The sequence below is a fragment of the Pipra filicauda genome, unplaced genomic scaffold (assembly GCF_003945595.2).
Source record: "Pipra filicauda isolate LSUMZ 115617 unplaced genomic scaffold, ASM394559v2 scaffold333_size800053_pilon, whole genome shotgun sequence".
Lineage (NCBI taxonomy): Eukaryota > Metazoa > Chordata > Aves > Passeriformes > Pipridae > Pipra > Pipra filicauda.
The window spans coordinates 317,411-342,210 of NW_024104458.1; the positions used below are offsets into that span (position 1 = coordinate 317,411).

A 24,800-nucleotide genomic window follows, 5' to 3' on the forward strand; every position below is an offset into this window, starting at 1 on the left:
GGGCCCAGCATGGGCCAGGTGACTGATGGGCAAATCACTGAACAAGCCAAAAGAAGATAATCAGTTCTTTCTTTCTGATCTTGGCTGAGCCTTTCGGGGTGACCAGATATGAGCACAAAGCAGAAGTTACAGGAGGTCAGTAATCCTGAGCCAGGACCCTGAGATGGATGTGCACCTTGGCTCTGGGCCCTCCAGCAGAGCCAAGTGTCCAGGGACAGCTCTCCTGTCCCCACACACAGCCAGGGAACGGGGGGTTCCTGATCCCGTGTCTTACCGAGCGTCTGCTGGTTGCGGACCCCACCTATGACCACGCAGATCTCCGCGGGCACATCTCCCGGCCCATCTTTGATGTTGTTCTTGGAATCTTTGGTGTCGTCCTGCCAGATCACCTCTTCAATGTAGTCATCTGGTACCTCTGTTTTCACTTTCACCTCAGTCATCATTCCAGCCTCTTCACTGGGTGAGGACTGAGATGTCATCGAGTCGGAGCCCTCTGCTTTCGGGCTCTGTGGGCTCCTCTTCAAACACTCCCTGAATGGGGGAAAAGAGGAGACAACATGAATCCTCATTGTCAAGTGCTCACTTTCTCGTACCAGGACCTAATGCAAGGTACCTTGGTTTATGCAGGTTATTTAAAGTTAGCATGGGTGTGTGTGTGTCTGTCACACACGGGAAGTAATTAAAATGTAACCAGACAAAAACAACAAAACCATTTGCTAATAATGAAAAAAACCTCAATCATCACAAGCAACAGCAGCAGGACCTAAACAAGAGCACAGAACTTCACATGGTTGCCAGCAGGCCAAGAGCACAGCTCCAGCAGTTCTGACAGCAGGTCCTGCACCAAGACTAGTCCACACATGCAAAAGCAAAGCCCTGCTCTTCTGTGGCAGTGGGGACGTGGGTCAGTGGGGGACTTGGCAGTGCTGGATTAATGATTCGACTGGATGATCTTAAAGGTCTTTTCCAGCCCCTAAATGAGTCTCTGATTCTCTGGCATTTTTAATTTGGAGCACTTGTGCACTTCTCCATCACATCCTCTCTTTTATCCTTCCAAGCAGCCTGACATCCTGTGGTATTCCCATGGCTTTATTTAACATATATGGTGCTGATCAAAGGGGATCATCTATAGTATGAGGATATTTAGGGAGACTATGCCATTATGGACAGATACAACTATCAGGGATGACAGAAAGTGTGATGGATGGGGAGAGGCAGAGGAGATCCACAGTGTGCAAAAACAGATTAGGGAAATAACATGTGTTTTCATCTTGGAAAGAGAAAGCTGAAAATTCATGGGAGAAATTAATCTATAAAAACATTCAAAACTCCTTAGAAAAGGAAACTGGGCACCTCAAAGCTGCAAAACAACTTCAACAAGTGCCGTGGTGGCAAAAGGCAAAGGGGGCTTGAGCACAAGAGACAAAGGCCTGGTAATAAGCCAGTGGAGCTCCTTTCCCAAATGCACCATCCCACCAGTCCTTAGGGAGTCCTGGTTTTTAATACTGGTTAATAATAAACTCCAGTATGCAATACAAAGATAAAATAATTGCTGCTTCAGTTTGTGGAGCTATCAGAAGAACTAAATATATAATGGCTTAGACTACCAGAAACAGAAAAGACTGTGACATATTTAGAGTCATGTAAACACTGGGAACAGCCAAAGGTGTTTGAAAATGGTTTAGGCAGAAGTAACAGGCAAAATAAAATGAAAAATAGGCTGAACTTATGGATGATTGTTAGTTCATGCAACAGCGACAGAGAAGGAAATCCCATTGCTTGGAACATCGTAAAGTCAGAATAAAGTATGAATTAAAATGTCAGAAAACCAACACCTGCAATGGGTTCTGACACTGGTTATGGAGCTGACAGAGAAAGCAAGAGACTGCATCTGGAGGTGAAAGAGCCCAGTGGGTAATCCTGGGAGGACAGGGATGAGGGAGCAGAGGAACCAAGAGTAATTACTGCCCAGTCTCCAACACAGACATGGAGCTGCTATTTCAAAACGGGTCAGTCCCATCCCATCACCAGATATTTTATTATTCATCCCTTCAATCTCATTATGGAAAGAAATGTACAATTAATAGCCCCTAAACAGAGAGAATTAGCCTTGCCCTGCCTTGCCCTGCCTTCCCACTCATTTCCTGCCTCCTCACACATACTCCCCCCGCTCCCAAAATCATACAGGGCTTTTACAAGGGAGAGATAAATTAAGACAGAGAAAATGTGGTTGAAAACTGGACTATCTTTATGGAAATATTATGGGATGTCCCAAAGGCCCATCAATGTCACCCTATATGGAGTGGCTCATCACCTGTCCCAAGGGGAAGGCAGTAAGTACAAAACACTCAGGGATCAGAAAAGGGTGGGATTAATTGCAAATCAATCAAATCAAGGAGGTGTGAAATGCAAAACACTGATAAAGGCAGCAATAGGGTGGATAGGAAAAACTCTCTGATGAGGACTGTGGAGGAAAAATAAAGTCAACCAGTACAATTCCCACTGGGAGGCTGGAAGGTGGGAGCAGGCAGTGAGAGCCAGCTCTGCTCTGAAGTGAAGGAAAACACCTTGGTTGTTGACGGTACAGCAACGTGGACTTGCCAATCCTGGACAAAACCACATGGAAATCCATGCAGGAGCCAAGGGACATGGAATTAAAAACTAACACAAGTAGCAGCGAAGCAGAGGCTGCAGCTTTCTGAGATTATATGTGGGGTAAGAATATAAAGACTTTCTGATGGTGCCCAGCTTTGCATCCACACCAGTGGACCCCTCTCTCTGTAGCTGGCTCTGCCCCAGATGAGAGGTTGTAGAACAGTCAAACAAGTGCAGGAACATGGGTGTACCCACAAAGAGCTCCCACAGTGCTCAGCTGTGATGCCAGGGGCAGGTCCTGCTGCAGCCACACAGCCCTGAAGGACTAACCCAATGTGCAGATACAGGCACCCAGGACTGAACAAGGAGGGGATTTTCTCCCTGTAGGAAGCCGTGGTGAAGCCAGTCCCCAGTGCTGCAGACAGACCCAGCACCCTCCCCTGTTTCACCCACCGTGTTTCAAAGGTGATCAGAAAAGCTGGAGATGGTTCAAAAAAGCAGCACTGAAATGGTTCAAGTCTGGGAAAAGATACTTTATGACTTTGTGAGACCAAACCACTTCAATCCATTTCTCATGCCAAAAGGGAGACTGAGAGATGATTTGATTGCAGCATATTATCAATCTTTGTGGGGAGAAAATACTGTCTTTCCTTAATTTAGCAGGGAAGAGTAGACTACAAGCTCATCCTGGAAGCTGGAACCAGTTGAAATGAGGCATAAAAATATTAGCACGGATGGTGATCCACTGGAACAACTGCTTTCCAAAGGATATGCTCAGGGACAACAAATCTCCCCAAGTTCTCAAACCCAGAGATGTGTATCTGGCTGGCCCCAGGTTACTGGGCTCAGTACAGATGTGCACTGGCCACACTTGGTGGCCTGAAGCTGCAGGAATACATAAATTATTAGACCAGGCCAATGGACTCTCAAAACCTTTGCCCTTCACACCCATTGACTTTCTGGATCCATCTCTGCCAAGGAAGTGATTTCCCAGCTGGGCTGTCTGCCCTTGGGTGGGACCTAAACCTCAAACAGGAACTGAAAGCAATTCATTGCCCCATATGTTCTAACCCTGAGCAGGTACCTGATGTGCAGAAGGAAACCAGCCCCAAATGCACCAAGTCGTCTGCACGACTTCATGGTTCACAAGCCCTGCTGATCCCATCAAATTAAAACGGTAAAAATATAGCACCACTGGATTTCTACACCAATTTTACAACAAACAGAGTCCTTCTCTGTCTTCTGACACTTTCTAGGAGGGATGAAGGCAGCAGATGTACCTGGGTCACAGCTGGGTGTGGCTGTACCTGTGCCGTGTGCGGGAGGTGAACCCCCATCCCCGTGGAGCCGCCGGCACCGCGCACGGCCGGGCACTGCCAGGGCCCACCGAGATCTGCACGGAGCCACGGCAGCTCAGACCCCAGGGGAAGAGCTCTAAGGTGGTGAAAAGGGAATAAATTACAAGCAGTAAGATTTTTTGTCCCGATTACTTGTACCTATAAAAATATACAGGTGTCAATGCATTTGTCTGTACACCCACACAGACACGTGTGTGCACATCTAAGAAGGGCTGATAGTTGTGTCTCTGGCACGTCCCCTGGTCCCACCCAGCTCCTGCCCCTTCTCCCACACAGCCCCAGGATGTGCATCCTCTGCTGACACCCCGAGGTGCTGGTGTTTTATTGCACGGGCCAGGTCCTGCTTCACAGCCCTGAGGGCTCTGGGAGCCAAACTGCAGGAACACACTCCCAAATGCAAACTTTGCTGCTGACCAGCACCAGGCTGGCACCAGTCCCACTCCACCAGCACAGTCTGTGCTCCCTTTTCATAGCTGTTGCTGTTTCCTTTCACAAGGCAGATCTGTGTTCTCACATTGCTCTTATTATTTCATATCTCACGGAGATTTTCTAGCCACTGGCTGATGTCAAGCTTCAGCCAAACTTCAGCTGTAGACTTTCTCCAGCTCAATGTCCAGAGGAACATTATGGCTTTGCAGAATACCTTAAAATAAATGTAATCAAACAGCAGCACAGTCCCAAGTCCTCCTTCCTCCTCCTCTAGATGTGCTATGCAGGGGACAGAAGAGCCAGAAGGCTCTGATTGCTTCAAGTGATGCACAAGAGGGGCATCACCAGCTGCTGACAACAGCAGGAGAAGGTGATGGATTCTCCTACCTTCCCTGCATGTGGAGAACATCTCCCTCACCTCGATCCTTACAGCCTCCAAAGGACTGGTGGGCAGACCAGGCAGGAGAACTTGTCTGAACACTACAAATGAGCCCCTGACAGGCAACGGGATCGACTCTCCCAGGGCTCTGCCAGCACTGACACAGCCAAGGGTCTCACAGCACAGTGATCACCCAGTGACAGATCAACCTCTCATTCCTCTTGGACACTGACACCAAAAAGCTCCCCAAGCATGAAGGTGGGCCCCTTTCCAGGCCAGGTGACACAGGGGGCCAGAGAGCTGCTGTGCAGATGGCAGGACCCAATGGAGCAGCTCTTACACTCCTGGGAGAAGGTCTGAGCTCTCCAAAAGATACTCAGTGCCCCTGCTGGGGCTGCACAGCTTTGGAGAGGAGAAGGAGACAGTGATGGGGGAGGACAACTCTCCCAGCAGGAACGAGCATCACTTTCCCGTGGTCTCAGATGAAATCCAGGCAATGCCTCTGTGGCTGGAGCAGAACCAGGGTCAGTCCAGACTTCTGGAGCTCAGTTGCTGAATGGGGTGTAACTGTCCCCAGGGAGCAGGGGCAGCTGGGCTGAGGGAACAATCCTCATGGGACAGCAGAGTTTGAAACCTCCTGGGTTGGCTGGGGAAAGAGTACCAACATCCTGAGGCTAAATGGGAAAGAAAAGGAAATGAGTGACACTGAAAAATTCAGGCAGGATGGAGAGGGGTACACACACAGCCACAGCAGAGCCAGGGTCACCCCAGCCTCCACCACGCATGGCACACACATGCTGACCCACGGGAGGTGACCAGGGAAGCATCATTTCCTCCCCAGCCCGTTGGTCCATGGATGTTGTATCCCTTGCAAACCCATGAGGCTGCACTTGCTCAGTGTTGTGCTGAATTTTGCCTCCCCTGCTTCTGAGCAGCACAGTTAGAGATGAAGCAGCAGGATATGTGGAATATACTTCTCCAGAAATTGCCCCTGAGACACAGTGACAGAGAACATCCTGCCTGGGGGAGGGAAGAAATCAGGCTCTGGCACCGCCGTGTCCACATGTGGTTCATTCCTGTCCCATTGCAGCACCACCAGAGCTGAGGCACAACTGCTGGAAAGGGTCAGAGAGAGGATGAGGAAGAAAAGCAGGGAATTTTCAGATCTGCAGATCCTAAGGCTGGAAGCAGGTCTTACTGGGTTGGGTGAGGGCACATAGGGAGAAAAGGACTTGTAGTTTTCAGGACATCAGCTTAAGTCCTGGAAGCTGAAGGACTGCCCAGCATGAACCAGGAGGTGCCCACAAGGCTCAGAGCTCACACTGTGCCAGCACAGAGACCAGCCCCATCTTCTGAAGCCCTGCAGAGCACTGCTGGGGAACACTCTGGGACCAGTGATGGTCAGAGCCTCCACTTGGTGGAGACAGCAGCGCACAGGAGCCAAGGGAGAACCTGCCACAGGATCTCCCACTGCTGGGCCCCTCAGCCATCCCTCTCCTGGGGGCTCTGAGCACAGTCCCCAGCCTCATGGCACCACATTTCTGCATGAAACAATGCAGTTTTCGTGTTCAAGTGTGGCCTCCCAGGGATGAGCTGCAATTCCCTCTGCAGGGCCAACCTGCATTTAACATCCATGGCACAATGTTCCTGGGAAGAGGACATTCTTCAACCAAGGCACTGCTTGCACAGGACAAAAACTGCTCAGAGAAATGAGACCAGAGAGGAGCAGAGTGCTTAAACCCTACCTCCTTCCACAGGGTGCACCTTCTCCATGCCTTGACCCTTCCTGGGAATACCAACCTCCTTCACTGTTTCATGTCTTGTCTTTACTGAATTGTGGACCTTGGCAATCCAGGAGGTTCTTCCTTGCTGAGGAGAGGAAGCAGAAGCCTTGGGATCACAAACAGCTCACATTCTCACTCAGAGCTGTGCCTGGTTGCTCTGACAGGTGAAGTCCTGTTTCACTTTCCAGAACAGACTCTATGGATTCTGAACATGAAAGAGGCAAACAAACATTGCACTCACATGTATCACTGCTCTGACTAAGTAGGCCACACAGCCAATTACTGTATTACCAGCTCTGCCATCTCACAATGCTCATTTCAACATTGCTGCCTCCTTTGATCAGCAGACTTTCATCTTCCGATGACGTTACGGCCACTTTCATGTCAAACACAAGTGTGTGAAGGCAGAAGAGATTTAAGGAGGCCTTAGTGAAGACTCATCGTGGGGAACTGGAAAGGTAGGGGTAAAAATGGGTTCCTGGACCCATTTAGGTCCAGCTTCCTTGGCCCTACACCCAAGGAAGTTTGTGAAGGCCTCAGGCTTTAGCAGAGATCAATGATGCAGCACAACAGGACTGGCCTGAAGTACAGTTCTGGCTGTGAAGCTGAGCAGTCTGGGTGATGCCTCACCAGCAGCAATCCGAGGGCAATGCCAGGAGCTCTTCCAGAGGGAAGGACAGAAAGCTCCTTCCAGCTGGTCTCCTGTGGAAGGAGGAGAGGAGAAGGGGTGAAGGCTGAAGGGCTGCAGTGTGGTGCTGTTCCCATCTCTGGAGAGCATTTCTCTCTGGCTGTGATGAGCAAAACCAGCAATGAGTGAAAGCAAACAGGGCCCGTCAGCTGCTGCAGCCACAAGAAACTCGCGTTTGCAGTTTGCTTTTTCTGATCTGGAGTAGCATCCTCATAAATAATGAAAGTGACTAAAAGCTACTTTAAAAACACACACTCCTCCCTTATGAAAGAATGAGAAAAAAACCCAATTATAAAAGGACATTTCTTCCAGCTAGGAATAATTTGTCATGTAATTCTCTGAAGACAGCAACAGAAACATGCCTGCTCTGTGCTCCCTTTGAGTGATCTGTGATTGCATGTGTACTCAGATGGCTTCTAATGAGGCTATTTTTACAGCACACATCCTGCTGAGCTTTTGGGGAGGGGCAAAGTGAGATCAGTGAAATATCAGTCCTCAACGTCAACTCCTCAAAAGGAGAGGAAAAGGAAACAAATGTGGAGGAGGACACACTGCTCTGAACCAGCACCTACAAACAACGAAGGCTCTTCCCCCCAGCAGTAATTGTGGAGCATCTTTGGGTTTTTCCTGGACACCACTCAAGCTGGAAAACCAAATCACTATTGCCTTGATGATATCAATGATGGCCAGGCTGGACAGGCCTTGTCTAATGGAAGGTGTCCCTGCCATGGCAGGAGGTGGAATGAGATGGTCTTCGAGGTCCTTCCAGCCCAAAGCATTCTGTGATTCTGTGGTGACACCCACCTCCCCCTCAGCAGAGGATGGTGTGTGCCCAGTTCAAGTATTGAAACACCCTTTTGTGCTGTCCTTGGAAAGCTCTTCTGCTGCAGCACCAAGGAGGTTCAGTGAGGACTCAAACGCAGCCACGAGGGCCGTGCAACAGGCACCTGGAGGCACGTGCTCCTCAGAGCCCACCCAGACACCATCACCAGGGGGAGGTTCCAACTTGTCTCCTGGAAAGTTGGCTCATCACATGCCAGATCAAAAGGCCTCAGCTGCCAGAAAGCAAAGGAAGCAAAAAATGGGGGAGGCTGAAACTGGGCTCAATTTACAGACATCTGCCATGGTTTTAGAAGAAGCAGAAGGTTCCTGTCCCGACTGGGGCTATGGGAAGTAGAACAGACAGAGCAAGTGTAAATAAACTCTTGTTTTACATGGAGATGATGAAAGCAGGACAGAAAAAGAGAGATGGAAATTGAAAATCTGCTTGTCTGATAAATGAGTTGTGGTGGCCTTCCCACCCCATCCCCACAGCTCTCATCGACTCCCTGAGGCAGCCCAGGGGATGGGCCCTGTGCCTTACACCAGGAGGAGGGAAGTGGAGTGGGTCAGGAAGCAGAGGAACTGCCTGGTGTCCTCCATCGGGGAGATCTCTTCTGCAGACATCGCTAGGCAAAAAGATTTTCAAGTTCAGGGTTAAAAGAGAGAAAAGACAGGAGCTATTTTCCCAGTGTTACAGTTGAGCACTTTGCTTCCCGTCTCCAGGTCTCTGGTCCAGCTTCAGATGTTCCGTCACAGCTTGAAAGGCAAAGAGATCAACTCACCCTCCCATGTCACAGCTCACAGAGATGTTTCTCTGTCAGAACTCCACCTGCAGCCTGAGCTGGTGCCTCTTTGAGAAGGGCTGCATTGATTTTTGAGCTGTAAAGTGCTGGAATAACCATCACATTGCTGGGTCCCTCCTCTGAGTGATCATTCTCTGAAACTGTACTTCCAGTGTGGAATTGCTGCCTCTGGTCATTGGTTTGATGGAAAAGAGATTCTCTAACTGGGAATCTCCCCTCCATAGGAGAAAACACCCCCTTCTGCTGCCTCTTGAATGAATCAAAGCAAACACTTACTTAATGCAACTGTGTGCACGCTAAAATATTCCTTCTAATCCTTGACTCTTTCCATGAACATTTGGGAGCCCATCCACAATTCACAGGACAGACACCCAAGCAGGCCCAAGTGTGCCACCAGCACTCCTGGTAACGCTGGCAGTGGCAGCACATGCTGGAGCTGTGTCTGAACCCCAGATTTTCACTTGGTCACACAGTGGAACAAGTTCATGGTCCCTCATGTTCCACCAGGAGGTTTCAGTTCTCTTCACGATTTTCCAAGATGTTAACGTGAATTCCCAAAGTATGGACTTAATCTCTGAAAGCAAAATTATAGGAAAATCCTGCTCACTCATATTCTGACATTATTTTAGGGAATGGGAACTTGTTCCTCCATCAGCAGTAGTGGAATGAAGACTTGCTGAAGAATAGAAAAAAAGAAAGAGCTGCTCAGAGCTCCTGGGCATCTTCCACATGCAACATGTTCTTGAGAACCTCATGATTTAAGGACTTGAAGGTCTCTGTTCCATTGCAGGAGTTCCTCCTGGTCTCTGTGCTTGTTTTGTCCTAATGCAACACTCGCTGGTACGTGTGCTGTCAGTGCTAAAATCCAGGGAAAACAAACAAAGCAGAATACTTAATTTTTCAGCTATCTGGGTCTAGGAAAACACACAACCTTTCCTGACAGCAAACTCTGCCTCGGGAAGTCTAAGAGGAATTTAATTGTGTGTTCATTCCTCAAGGGACGCTCAGCAGCTCCGAATCCTTCAGAGAAGGTAAACTCCAGGACCAAACCATGCTGCCTCTCCTCTAGAAATTAAACATTAAAATATAAACCAGAACAATAGTCAAGAACCACAAAGAATTCCTAAGGTATTAGCAAAACAAATTCCCCTCAGTCCTTATTAGGAATATCTTGAGGATGGTTTGAAGAGGAAAGTCTAACCAAATATAAAAAAAATTTGGCTTATCCAACAAAAAACAGCCACTCTCTCTTTGCCAAAAGCAAAAGAATTCAGTCAGATAAAAAACGCGACACACAAACGATGCAGGTTAAAAACTGAATTTAAGATGATAATGGAATAGCTGCCAGCGTCTTTAAATTTTCAAGCGTGGAAATGTCAACAGAGACAAAGAAATTCAGGGAAAAACAAAGAGAATAGATTAAGGGTTTATTTATATCGGTGAAAGAGCTCTATGTCGCTTGACTAGGAAATGACTGAGGGATTGAGAACGGCCTGAAATGGCCACAAATCCCCAACAAGGCCATGAGGAGCCTGGGCTGGGCTGGGCCACCAAACTGGTGATGGCACCACGGCATGGCCAGGGATGATGGGATGGAGAGAGCATGGGAAAAGATGGACAGAAAAGGAGACAGGACCTTGGGATGTGGTCTGTTCAGCCTGGAGGAGACTGAGGGACCTCAGTTACAACTTGTAGTTCCAACGTCCTGGGGAGGGGCAGAGCAGGGGCAGGGACTGAGCTCTGCTCTGGAGGGACCAGGGACAGCACCCAGGGAACGGCTGGAGCTGTGTCAGGGCAGGGTCAGGTTGGATCTCAGCCAAAGGTTCTTCCCCCAGAGGGTGGTTGGCACTGCCCAGGCTCCCCAGGGCAGTGGGCACAGCCCCAAGGCTGCCAGAGCTCCAGGAGGGTTTGGATGATCCTCTGGGGCACAGGGTGTGACCCTTGGGGCTGGGCCTGTGCAGGGCTGAGAGTTGGACTCGATGATCCTTGTGGGTCCCTTCCAACTCAGCACAGGATGTGCCTGAGTGCTGTCATCTCCTTGTATGTGGACATTTGACCTTCTTTTGGGTTTCAAGGAAATCTGTCTGGGTTTCCCAGAGTTTTGTGCTGGTCATGGTAAACAACTGAACTATCCACTGCTCTTACTGGTCAGAGGGGAGTTTTGGGGGGTTTTGTGCCGGTTGGTTGGTTTGTTTCTTTTTGGAGGTGGCTGGTGAGATCCCCTCAGCAAGCACCACAGCTTATTAAATTCCTTGACTAATTATCAATAATTTTCTCTCTTTCTGACGCACGATGAGTCGGAAGCTCTTCACGCTCTGGGACTGAAAATCCCACAGGTTGTCTTTTAAAGAAAAGAGAAACAATTCAGATCATTTTACTTCCTGGACACACTCAGCCCTAGGCCTGTCCCTCCACAGGGTGTACAGCCTTCTCCTGAGGTTTGGAGGATCACAGTCTCCAGCTTGGACACCCACGGAGGTTGTCCTCCCCCAGTGCTGGGGACCTGGGGAGGACTGGAAGAGGAGCCTGAAGAAGAGCTGGTGCCACTCCAGGGCAGACCCTCTGTTGAGTGACAGGAGCTGCTGGAAAGGATGTGTCTGCAAAGGACAGAGCAAGGAATGTGGGGAGGAGAGGGGAAGATGCAGCCAGGGAGGCTGGAGAAAGGTGAACTGAGAAGAAGCAACATAGGTGCAACCACTTCTCAAGACCTTCTCCTCCCAAGTTCCCCAGGGCAGTGGGCACAGCCCCAAGGCTGCCAGAGCTCCAGGAGTGTTTGGACAATGCTCTCAGGGACAGGGTGGGATTGCTGGGGTGTCTGTGCAGGGCCAGGAGCTGGACTGGATGATCCCTGTATGTCCCTTCCAACTCAGGACATTCTGTGATTCTTGAAGGTCACATCTTCTAAGACAGAGACTGAAACCCCCAAACTACCCAGGCCCTGTGGCTTGGTCCAGAGTATCAGGGAAAACTGCACCATGTCAATGCTGGGGGACCTCCAGGCCCCGTCCCAAAGCACCTCTTGGAAATGCCTCTGCCTGCACAGCACTGTCTTGCTCGAGGGCAGCACCCAGAGCCCTTCTGCTGCACCTCCATCTCCAAGATCCTTCTCGGGACCTGCATCACAGAGCTGTTAACACTGCAATAAATGAGAGCCCCCCGTGCCCTCACAGGCAGCTCAGAGCCCTGAAGGTCTGCGATTTCACCCCTGTTGCGGGAGCAGAGCACACTTTTCCACAGCTACATCTGTGCTGCGAGCGGGTTCCCCGGCTGTGACAGCCCTGGTGCAGACGGGGCTCAGCTTCCAGCTGGCTCTGTTCCCTCCGCAAACAGATGCAGCTCCTGTGTCAGGGTCTGATTTATTCAGCAGGAGTCTCGCACATTAAGTGTAGTTAAGTCTGAAAACAAATCTAATGACTTTAAAATAAATAGCCAACAGAGGACTTGAAACTAAAATTCCTCCTTCCTCTGACACCCGCCATATAAACAATAATAATTATATAAAACCGTGTCTAACACATGACTACACAAGGCTCTGGTGACCAAGAAAAGCACACGCTGCTTGTCAGACATAATTGCACATTTGGTTTTTCAATTATTTCTTGTCAAGATCCAGAGCCCACCATCTGAACGCTGACATTAATTATTGGGAAGTAGTTAGTTTTACAATGGCATTATGGAGGCTCCCAACACTCACCCCGAGCCTGAGGCTCCCAGTGCTGTTCCCACACTGCCCTGCCATCCCACCAACCCCTCCAGGACTGTCACACACACTCACACCACTGGAGGACACCCAGTCTGGTCCACCATGTGCAGAAGGGGCTTCTGAAGAAGCTTCAAGAAACTCTCCAATGAACATGAGCAAGGGAAGTGATCCCCAGCCGTGTCCATGCTGGGCCCTCAACACAGGAATGACATGGAGCTGTTGGAACGAGTCCAGAGGAGGCCACTAAGCTGATCACAAGCCTGGAGCCCCTCTGCTCTGGAGTCAGGCTGGGAGAGCTGGGGAGTTCACTTGGAGAAGAGAAGGCTCCAGGGAGACCTGAGAGCTTCTTCCAGTGCCTAAAGCAGCTCCAGGAGAGCTGGAGAGGGACTTGGGACAAGGGATGGAGGGACAGGACAAGGGGGAATGGCTTCCCACTGTGTCCTAGTTAGGACAGCTGAGACCAGTTCATCACTGGATGGGTGTAACCCAAAACTGTGTATTCTATAGCCTTCCATGCCATTTCTCAGAAACTGTTATCAATGAACCATTTAGACCATCTGCACATAGAGCCTGACTCCTCAGGCTATAAACTGTGTGACAGGCCTGTGAGACAGGAGTTGCTCTTGTCCTCACACCCATTAAGGAACCCTCCTCCCTGAGGGAGGTACTGAGCATTCCTGCCTGAACTGGAGGATATATAATCTTGGAGTTTTGGGACCTTTTTAACCACTCGTGGGATCCAGAGGAAGACTGCAGATCACCACTCTCAACCAAACTGCAACCACCACCCTCGACCAGACTGCAATCACCACTTTTGACCAGACTGCACCAGCACTCTCACCAACAGGTTTTCCCCCTCTCCCTTTACTTTGGACTCGGGGCCCAAAGAACACCACTCTGTTCATGCCCCAGGGTGCTGGGTTATACATTTGGGTTTTGTGGGTTAAAACCAATTGTTTGTCTGTATAATTGTACTTATTGTGTTATTTTATTAAATTGTTATTCTGACTTATAATCTCTCTTTTGGGTTGAGTTCATTTTCCCCTGCTGGTTTACCTTTAAACCAGCACACACTGCCAGAGGGCAGGGTTACTGCCCATCCCAGATGGGATACTGGGAAGAAATCCCTGTGAGGGTGGTGAGGCCCTGGCACAGGTTGCCCAGAGAAGCTGTGGCTGCCCCATCCCTGGAAGTGTCCAAGGCCAGGTTGGACAGGGCTTGGAGCACCCTGGGCTAGTGGAAGGTGTCCCTGCCCATGGCAGGGGGGTGGAATGAGACAATCTTTAAGGTCTCTTCCCACCCAAACCCTCCTGTGATTCCATTCCTCCAGAGCCCATGTCACCAACTGATCCATCTTCCAGCTGAGTCCCCTCCGAGCCCCCCTGAGCACCCGGTTCTTGGCATCACACTCCAACAGATCAGTGCCCATCATGCAAGGAAAAATCCTGCCTTTTATTGGCTTTTAATTTGCTGCCTTTTAATATTGTTGACTGTCTCTTTTTTCCTTGCAAAAGGAAGAAAGAAGCCTCTGATCTACCTTTTCTGGAGTGTTCAAAAACATGCACAGCTTTGTCATGTTGTCTCTTAGTTGTCATCTTCTCCAAGGCAAACAGCTCTTCCTGCTCCCTTAAAGGAAGGGCTTTTTTCTATGCTCCTAAGAATTCTCTTCACTTTTAAAATTTCCCATTACTGAGCATTCAGTGAGGTGGAGGAACCACACAAAGTTAATCAGGGAGGAGAACAGCCACCACGAACTCTCAGCTGCACACAGTGACCCGTGTCCTTCCAAAGGCAAAACCAGGCCCAGCAGAGCTGGGGGTGGTGAGATCATAAACCCCTGTGCCTCCAGAGCCATCAGCATTTACTTGAAACAGAATAAAATCAATTCAGTACAACAAAAAAATAAAAATAGGATCGACTCAGTACTATGGTCACCACTTAAGATCAAGCATGGTATAGTAAAAAAAAACTAGTTGCAAAAAGATAGTCCTGGCAACTTTATTTTGATTATAGTATTATATTATATTTTTACTGATAATAATTGATAAAAGTCCTGGCAACTTTATTTTGATTCTGTTCTATTCTATTCTATTCTATTCTATTCTACTCTATTCTATTTTTATATTTTTACTGATATTAATTGTTAAAAGTTTCCTCAATAGTTAGCAATTAGAGAGGGTTTCAAGCAACAACAACTCTGGAAAACATCTCCATCCACTGACAACCTCACAAATTTAGTCAAAGCCACATTTCAACCTTCAACCACTGATAGAGCTTTCTTGAAATATTACATTTTGATGCTGTTCTATTATTTTTAAACAGAATTGGTCACTTTCCTTTCTTTGACCACCTTTTGTTCAGTCAGAGAGATGACAAAGTGGGTTTTGCTTCCACTTTTCTCCAAGCGAAAAGCAGTGACCAGCCCCACACTCCTCTGTGCATACACAGGAACAGGGATAAGGGCAGGAATTTATCCCACGCTGCTGGGAGCTCCATCCCTGCCCTTGGGAAGGGCATTGCTCCCACCAGGAGGGGGCTCAGGTGCTCGGCCCCAAGGGCACCCCTGGGCAGGGAGGACACCCACAGGGCACCCTGAGGGATCAGCTGCCACAGGGGGGATGAACTCGCCCCCTGCTCTGCAAGACCCTCTGGTGAGAGCTGCAAAACTGAGTTAGAGTGGGAACAAAGAATGCAGGGGAAGGCAGCGATGCCTGGCTCCTCAGCCTGTGCTTTCCTTCCAGCACTTTGTTCAGGCTAATTCCCAGCATCCTAAGAGCCAGCACTGCTGGACCACCCTGAGGAGTCCCCCCCAAACTGGGGAAGGGAACTTTTCCTCTGTGACAGACATCCAGTGCTCCCCAGAGGTGTTCAATGCCAGGCAGTGCCACCGGAGCAGAACAGTGCCAGGAATGAGGGTGTTTCATCCTGACACACCACTGGCAGAGCCAGGGCAGTGGGCAGGGACCAGCCACCATGGTGGGAACACTCGAACCAGGCAGGGACTGAGCACGTTCAGCAGCAGGAGGCAGGGAGAGGATCCACACCCCAGAGTCTGGAGATCAGAACAGAGCAGGCTTTTAACGTGGGAGGACCTGTTTCACCTGAGGAATAAAATTTCTGCAGGGCTTTCAAGTCCCTGGAGCGAACAGGAGGGTGGTCCAGCATGTGGTCACTGGAGAGGTGGTGTCACTGGAGATACAAAGGGGAGGACACAAGATGCACTTGAGCTGAAGGAGGTTGGGAGAGCTGAGAGGAGCACTGGGGCTCACTGGTGCTCACTGGTGCTCAGTGGTACTCACTGGTGCTCAGTGGTACTCAATGGTGCTCACTGGTGCTCAGTGGTGCCCAGTGGTGCTCACTGGTGATCAGTGGTACTCACTGGAGCTCACTGGTGCTCCTGCTGTGCTCCCAAGGGCAGTGGGCCCCCAGGGAGAAGCCTCGTGTCCCCCCAGGGGCAGCTCCACAAACACTGGTGCCCTGCCCTGGGTAGGGGAGCAGTGCTAAGCCCAGCAGTGGTGACTGGCAAACCTGGTCTGGGTGGCCCAGGGTTGGTCCTGCTCCTCACAGCTCACACTGATGCACACACAGGGCTCCTGCCACCCCGTCCTGGTGCCACCTCCTGTGTCCCCGAGGGCTGCCCGTGCCCCTCGTGAGAGAAGGGCAGGAGATGTTCTGGAGATGATGCCAGGATGGGGTGCAGCCCCCCCCCCACCACACACAGCAGCCTGAGTGGCTCTGGTTTGCTGTTGTCCATTGTCCCCCTTCCACTCTGATGTGACCCACAAACACACCCCGAGTGCTCAGCACCCCCCACAGCTGTGCCCACCCCACCACGGGATGGCACCTCTGATTGTCCCACCACCTTCTCCAGCTCTTACATTCCCATGCTTCCTTGCAGCCATTCTCCTTCCCAGGTGACACACTCCCCTCCCTGATGCTTCCTCAGCGTTGTTCCAGCATCTCTCATGTCCTAAGTGTTTTTACCACAAAACCTGTTAAACCTGTGAGCTCAGTTTGCCACTTGGCTTGTGGATGGCAGATAACTCTGGATTGGCTTCGAGCACTCATGAGACCAGGTAAATCCCACTGCCACCAAAGCCACACTTTGCTCTCAGCTCCCACCACTGCCCCAGTGGAAACTCAACCAGAAGGAATTTGTGCCTGGCCAAGGAAGGAAAGGTGCCCCTTCTTCCACCCTTTCACAGCTTGGGACTGACTCCATCGAGTAAGAGATGGAGAGGGACAAAGCAGCACCATCTCCAGAGTATCCCAGCAAGGTAAGACATCCCACAGCATCAGTGGGAGATGGAAAAGCCACAGTACAGGGCAGACTCAGCTTAGCATGTCCCTCTCCAGGACTGGGAGCAGCAGAGATGCCCCTTAGCAGGATCAGAGGGGGCTGGGGTGGTGGGACAGCCCCTCCTTCTCCCCCTACATGGGAGCAGGAGGGTCCACACCCAACCACACACAGCCCAAGGTCTCCATCCAAGAGCCTCATCGTGCCATGGCCTGTGCACTCAGCTGTGCCACCTCACACCATACACAAACCACCTCTTCTTGCAGCCCCCAGGCCAGAACAATCCCTCCTACACTCATGTTTAGTGAAACCCAAAAATGGCTGTATGGATGCTGAGCTCTGACAGCTCCCACTCATGCCTGTCCTGCAGTCACCCTTCACCACCCCCAGCTCCGAGATGGACAACCACATCCAAGCAAAGCCCAGCAGAGAAAACCATCCCTACCTGCTGGAGGAGCTCCTCTGCCCACTGCTGTTGCTCTCGTCGGCCTAAGACATCAAAAAAAAAGGTTGTTTAAGTTGAGAAGGACAAGGCTGCTCTGCAGAAGCTTCCAGCTCCAGGCTGCACCCAAGCACTGGAGGTTTTCCTGCTGAGTTACACACACCTTGGCACTGGTGGGACCCATTGGGCCCTTACCCTGGAATGTGGGAGACTGGGGCAGGATTTCAGCCCCAGCCCCACCACGGAGGCACCCCCTGGGTCAGTTCCCTCCGGTCGCTCTTGTGCAACCAAAGTCTAAGGAACGATCCCTCCTATTTAAAACATGCCATTGTCAGGTGGGAAATAAGGCAGAAACAGCCAAATTCCAGGCTGTGTCCAAGTCCTGGGCTGGAGGGGCAGCCCGGCCACCTCCCTTCGTTAGGAACCCATGTCCTAATGATGTCCTAATGAGCCTCTCCAGGCCACAAGGGCTGAGCAGGGAGGGCTCGGGGTCTCCTCCTGCCTCCTTCCCCGGCTCACTGATGAGCCTTCCTTGGAAAGACAATATTATTCCAAACCCAGAAATTTTATTTCTGAATTTGTGCAAATACAAGTTAAAAGATATTAGCTGCATTTCACATTTTGTGCAAATGGCAGAAACAGGCAATTCATGTGCAGCAGGATGGGGGCCAGCCAACGATTTCGATAAAATAAACCCTTTTTTAATTTAAATGCTAATGCACTGAATTAAAATTTAATAACTGAGGAAATTGAAAAGCCGAGCAGGAATATTGGAAATAAATCCAAGCAGAAACAGCTGAAATTAAAAATTCTAGAGAGTGGGAGGATAGCAGCTAAGCTGTCTTATATGATTACATTTTTTTTATTTTTTTTTTTTTTCAGAACGAAGGGGGGAAGGAAAAAAATCCTATCTTTGGCTGGCTGTAGGGCAGTAAATCGAGAGTGCTGTGATTTATTGCTCAATTTTCCTGAGGGAAAAAGGCTTTCTTTCATGCTGAAATATTTCATAAATTTCAAGCCAGCATAAATTCTTAATTTAAAAGTTATGGAGGTCACATTTAGTGCACTGGTGCAATTCTGAAATCTTAAAGGAATAGCAACCAAAAAATTGCAATTTGATTTTATTTTTTTTAATTCTTCATGTAAAATTTTCTTCAAAGGGATTTTCCGAGTTACACAAAGCAGAAACACATCCTGGCTTCTGAAAGGATATGAAATCCACTGGAAATGAAGAGATAAAAATCTAATTCAATTACAAAAAGGTATTTTTTTATTATTATGATGATTATTATTATTATTTTGAGCCACTTGAGGAATTTCTGTTAAAAAATTTCCTCCCTCCATTGCCTGGGAAAAGCCAGAAGGGAGGAGCTGACAATGTAATTGCTTCTGTTAGATCTCCAATCTTTTGTGAGCACTGATATGTTCATTTGTTATACAGCTGTTCAGCTACAGAAAGGATGTCAGAGCACCCATAATTCAAAGCAATCAATCAAAAATTAATGATTTGTCATGCTTACACAATGGAAAAAAAAAAAGCTTTATGGGTTCCTGCAACTGGTAGATTGCTCAAACCTTCAGGGCATTTTCTAGAAGATTAGATCTGTGTGTACAAAAAAAGGGGGGAAAAAAAGGGGAGAAAGGAGACTTTATAGAGCCAGGGCAGAAACCTTGTGGGGTGTTGGGGCCTCGGAATCCCCAGAGATGGAGCACATTACAATTCCTGTCTGTGTAGAGTTTGTGCACAACCCAACCTTGCAGGTCACCCAGAGCCACATCCCCGATCACAGGGACCTTGTCCAGGCTCCTGCCATTAAAATTCCATGGGAAAACAACCTGCCAAATCATAGAAGCATGGAACATCTTGAGCTGGAATCCCATCCAGTCCAGCTCCCGGCCCTGCACAGACACCCCAATAATTCCTGAGAGCGTTGTCCAAAGCCTCCTGGAGCTCTGGCAGCCTTGGTGCTGTGCCCACTGCCCTGGGGAGCCTGGTCAGTGCCCAACCACCCTCTGGGTCACCAGGCCCAGTGCTCATGGAAGGCACCAAATCCTGAGGACAAAGCCAAGGCACAGCCTGGGCCCTGCCTGAACACCCCACGGCACCTCGCCACTAAATATTCCCAAAAATGAAAATATTCCTGTTTGGGAAGCACAGAGCCAACCTCAACTTTGGAAAACTCTCTGAGATTGCAAAGTCATTCATCCTCCACATAAGCAAGCCTTTCTCCCCACACACATTGATGTTGGGTGCCCCCCTGCAGGGGTCACAGTCCCCGTGCCCAGCCCAGCTGTTCTCGACGCCGTGTTCCATTCCTGGTCACACACCCATGTTGGCTGTGCCTCGGGTGGGATTCACCTCCCACCCCAACCCCACCGTGCATGGCATCCATTTCATGTTCCTTTTCAGATCTGCATTTGGGGTTGAGAGAATGAATTGATGGAAATAAGTGACGTGGGGACCCCGACCATCCCCCACCCACTGCACGGCCCCTTCCGGGGCCAGCACACGATTTTATTACTTACTTCTATTTTTGCTTACCTTCCCCAGTCTGCCCTGCCTGACTTCTTTTCTCTGCCTTTTTTATTATTATTTACAATGCCATTTTTTTGCTTTTTGACCTCTTTCCATCAGCAATTCATGGACTCTGCTCTCTCAGGACACGGCACAGACCAGTGCAAAGGACACGACCTGCAGGAAGGGCACAGCAAGGGAGGTACAACAGTGACCCCCCCAGTGCTGGGGAGTTTCCTCAGCAGCAAAGTTGAGGAAAACCTTTTTTATAAGAAAAAGAGGGAAAAAAGGCACTCAGTCTAGATGGTTTCCCACATCCAGGATGCTCCTGAAGATGATCCATTAGACCTGAACACTGAGCTAAGTCTGGATGAGATCAGATCTACCTGTCTTAAAGGTTTCTGGATGCTGAAATAAGCCCATCCATAGAATCCCAGACTGGTTTGGGTTGGAAGGGACCTTGCAGATCACCCTGCCCCAGCCTCCACTAAATTTTGACCCTCTGCAGGATGTTATCCCAGCACAGTCTTCAAAAGATTAACCAGTCCAGCACCAAACCTGCACGTGTACATTGTAATGGTCTCCTGGTAAAACAGGCCATGGATCAGTCTCAAACCCAGGATCTCCCCTCCTCTCACCCTTTGCTGCAGCAGACAGAGCTTTTGTCAAGATTTGGTGTGGCCTATTTAAGGTGTAAAAACAAAACACAGGAAAAAGTGTCAGTGATCCAGTAGCAGATGGGGCAAGTTCTGCATGGAAATATGGTTTACTTGAGTTTTCTGCTCTAGAATGTGATTATGTATTCAAGGTTTAAGTTCTCCATGGATGTGGAAAGACATTCTCACCAAAAGTGCCACCAGGACACCTTCACACACTTTCCAGTTTCCAAACATGCAATTGTCTGCCAATTTTTTTACAAACAGCTCAGTTTAGTTCAGCACCTGTGCAGTGCCCAGTGCAGCAAACCCCAGCCCATCCTAAGGCTGCAGGATGATTTAATCCCAGATCTCCAGCACCTGTGGTGCTTGAGAGCACATGTCCATCCAAAGCATGGGAAGATCATTTCCTCTGATTGTACATGGTATGTGCAGGTGGGAAAGCCCAATAAGGAAGGAAAGGGTCAGGGTATTCTCCTCAAACTTTGCAAAATAAACACAATCACAAGTTTAATACCTAGGAAATATTTCAGCCAAGTGAGTATGGGCTGATCCATGTGAGCCATCTGCTGTCCCTCAGCTCTCTGTGCAAACAGGCAGCAATGCCCTGGACTCCACTGGGTGTCTCTGACCCTCAGCAGTCACAGAGCAAATCTCAGAAGTAATCTTGAAACCAAAGACTCCAGCCTGGGGTCGGTGGCGGTGACACTGGTGCAGGGCTGCTGCAGGACCAGCCATCACCCCTGGTGGAATTCCTCAGTGCAGCCTGGGCAAGGGGCACCTCAGTGTTCAGCAGAACATCCCCAAGCCATGGTGGCACCACCCCATCCTCTAGGCCACCACTCCACCTGAAAGGCCACATCCCCCAGGCTCCACTTGGGCTTTCCTTCAGCACAGGGAAAAACTGGGAGATGTGCACACGTCTTTGAAAATCTGGCTGAAATAAGCTTTGTCCATTTATTTTGCAGGAAGTCCACTGTGACTCCAGTGTTGAGGGTTGCTGGTGCCTTTTGCAGGCCATGCTAATTATCACAGAATCCCAAACTGGTTTGGATTGGAAGGGACCTTAAAGATCATTCCGTTCCACCCCCTTCCACCAGCTCAGGTTGCTCCAACCTGGCCTTGGACGCTTCCAGGGATCCAGGGGCAGCCACAGCTTCTCTGGGCAACCTGTGCCAGGGTCTCCCCACCCTCACAGGGAGGAATTCCTTCCCAATATCCCATCTAGCCCTGCCCTCTGGCAGTGGGAAGCCATTCCCCCTTGTCCTGTCCCTCCATCCCTTGCCCCAAGTCCCTCTCCAGCTCTCTTGAAGCATAAGCAAGTCAAAGGGGTGAATGGCTGAAATCACCATTTAGCCAGGATGTGCTGAAATGGGGCAGAGCAACTTCCAACAAAGTAACATCTTTGGGAAGGGGGAACAGAAATCTCCTGTGCTCCCATTTACTCAAGTAATTATTTAGAGAAATTCTTCATTCCTAGTTGGAAAAGCAGAGGAGCAGAGTTTGCATGTGCCAGCGAGGGAGGAGGCCAGACAGGGGGCACTGAAACACAGGTTGGAGAATCAGTCACATAATCTCCCCCATAAAATCATTTACAATTTAAAATATGATTCCTGAAGTTGCTTTGGTACATACTGGCTACATTTAAGGTAGTTTTGTTTAACTAATGCTAATAAATATCTTTTAAATTAAAATGCTCGAGAGCAGAATGTGGTTTCGGGCCATATGCTCCTGACTCAAGTCAAGTGAGAAGCAAATCATGTGATAAATAAGAAATGTATCAGTCAACATCTCCTAGTAGAATAAAGTGTCAAAAATGGGGTCCAAGCAGATGTACAAGTGACCCGAGCAGTCCGTGTTTATCAAGAGGGCTACACTGTATTGGGAAAAGATCCCTGATGTTTTAACAGTTACAGCAAAACAAAAAATGAGTAAGAGCAATAAAAATGTTAAATGAGAATTCAGTTGATTTAAGCAAGGGCTTGCTGCCTGATCACTTAAATTATGATTAAAAACAAGCATTCAAATCGCTTGGATTTGCATCCACAGACACCACACTCCAATCTGCTCCCACCACCACGGGACAGGGCTGCTGGGACCCCCCACTGCCACTGCCCCAGTCCTCCCCAGGGGGAAAATGGGTTTAAATCCATTTATTTCTTCATTCATACACAGTTACCCCCCATGATTGGCCTCCAGCTCCATCCCGAGGGGAGATGTCCCTGATTCTGCCTGGGGGTGGCAGGAGGAGCAGACCTCCCTCGCCCCAGCTCCTCTCCCACAGCACCTTCCCTCTCCACTTGGTAAAAAGGGCAGAGTTGTTTGTTTTATCTGAGGGAAAAAAAGGGAAAAAAACCCTAAACCCACACTCTGCTTCCCCCAAAACACCTTCCCAGAGACAGCTGAATAATTTTAGTTGAAACACAAAACAACACTCAGTTTTTTCAGGAGCCAGCAGAGCCCAGCGTGGAAATTTCACCCCAAATAATTAAAATTTGATAAAGAGAAAAGCAACTGAAAACAGGTCTGACACAGGAATGTGCCATAAAAATAACTGCAGGCCTGCTACCTGCCTTGTCTGGAGTTATTAACTTCAGAGCCACAGAAATGCAGGAAGTGCTTTTTTTATTTTGCCTTTTTTTTCCCCTTTAAACAAAGGGCAAGACACTGGCAGTTTCCTATTTAATTTTTATTAAATAGGAGGGGGAAAAAAGCAGCCCTGCATCTCACCCAAACATCTGCAAAGCACAAGGACCCATAAATATGCCCGTGCCCCTTTTTAATTTGGATTTTTGCTTCCTCCTGCCAACAGAGCAGATGCTGAGGAGCCCCAAACCCCAGTTTGGCACCACAGTTCCCTGTGTTCTCCTTCTCACCCCTCCCAACCCAGTGACATCCCCCAAAGTTCATAAAGAGGAGGAAGCAACACTGATGGGTGAGATGAGCAGGAGCTGTGCCTGGGTGCTCAGAATCACAGAATCCTGGAATCATTAAGGTTGGAGAAGCCCTCCAAGATCACTGATCTAACTGTTCCCCCAGCACTGCCGAGGCCACGCTAACCCGTGTCCCCAAGGGCCACATCCACACCTGAACAGGGTGGATGCAGGGATGGCGACTCCACCAGTGCCCTGGGCAGCTGTGCCAGTGCCTGACCACCCTTTCTGTAAAGAACTGTTCTCTCCTACCCAACCTGAACCTCCCCTGGCACATTCCCTGCATGAAGGGCAATGATCTCTGACCCTTTAGGCTGCTGTGCCTTGTCCCCTCCCCATCCTTTGCCTTTGCCAATCCATAAGGGCCATCTCCAAAGGGATGAATTTTCCACAGGGGAACAAGGCCTTGGGCAGAGGAATGTGTTGCCTATTTCCTCAGCTGCAACTTCCCCTCAAGAAACAACAAAAATAACAATAAAAAAAAAATATCTGCAAGGAGGAAATGGAAGCTCTACCCGAGGCACCTTCCCGGTTCCATGGCCAAGCCAAGCCCCGGGAGTGAGGGTTTCCCATCACCCAAAATCCATCGTGGGGTCGGCAAACACCCCCTGTCCTGACCCTGGGGCAACACCACCAAGGCCCAGGGAGGGGAGGCTGGAGGCAGCTTTAGAAAACAGTGTCAAAATTCCTTGTGAGTGTCCCAGGGAATCTCGTCCCTGTACTCAGCTACTGCCTTGCTGTGGGAAAAGTCAGTGCTCAGGTCAGAGCTTGTTCCTGCAGTGAGGGGGGAAACCTGATGATAAAAAACAAATCTGAGAGGTTTGAACCCTCAGAGATGAGCCCAGGGGAGGGTTTGCTGCTCGAGGTCAGCAGAAGACAAAGGCAGCAAGTCTGATCCCAGCAAAGAAGCACCTGCAGCTCCTGCCAAGCCAGGGACAAGGATGATGGAAGCACTGATGATTTATAAACCAAAAATGGTACAAACCAAACCTGCTGGGGACACACCAGGGATGCTCAACACCTCCACTGCCAGAGACAGGGAACACCTGTGGCACAATGGCACCAAACCCCCTCAGAGCACCCATCCATGTGGAGACCAGAGCTGGTGTCTGAGCTCCATCACAGCACAGGAATGTCTCCAGCATGAGAGGAAGCTGCTCATTTACTCCCACTCACACACATCACTCAGGCCAAGCTTTAGAAAGAGGTACTTTCATATTGAGATTCCCAGGTTCTCTCCTGGGAAGGTGCTGAGGTGACTGTGATCTGCAGGGATGTGACCTGTCCCCAGCACTCATGTTGGACACACAGAGCATCCCAATGCTGGATTCCTGGGGGCACAGGGAGCTGCCCCTCCCCACGAGGTGGCTGTGACACCCCGTGTCTGGGGCATGTT

The 24,800-nt window shown here is 49.5% G+C and overlaps 1 protein-coding gene across 10 annotated transcripts in view; it reads right to left on the reverse strand.

The window, feature by feature from the left end:
* ZNF618 (zinc finger protein 618) overlaps positions 1-24,800 on the reverse strand; it is a 167,156-nt gene that overhangs the window by 80,441 nt on the left and 61,915 nt on the right. For all 10 annotated transcript variants that reach the window (XM_027727101.2, XM_027727098.2, XM_027727095.2 and 7 more), the window contains exons 2-3: positions 17,304-17,347; positions 275-531 (exon numbers count right to left, since the gene is read on the reverse strand). In XM_027727101.2, the coding sequence (XP_027582902.1) occupies positions 275-531; positions 17,304-17,347 (301 nt within the window). The remainder of the gene's footprint in view (positions 1-274; positions 532-17,303; positions 17,348-24,800) is intronic.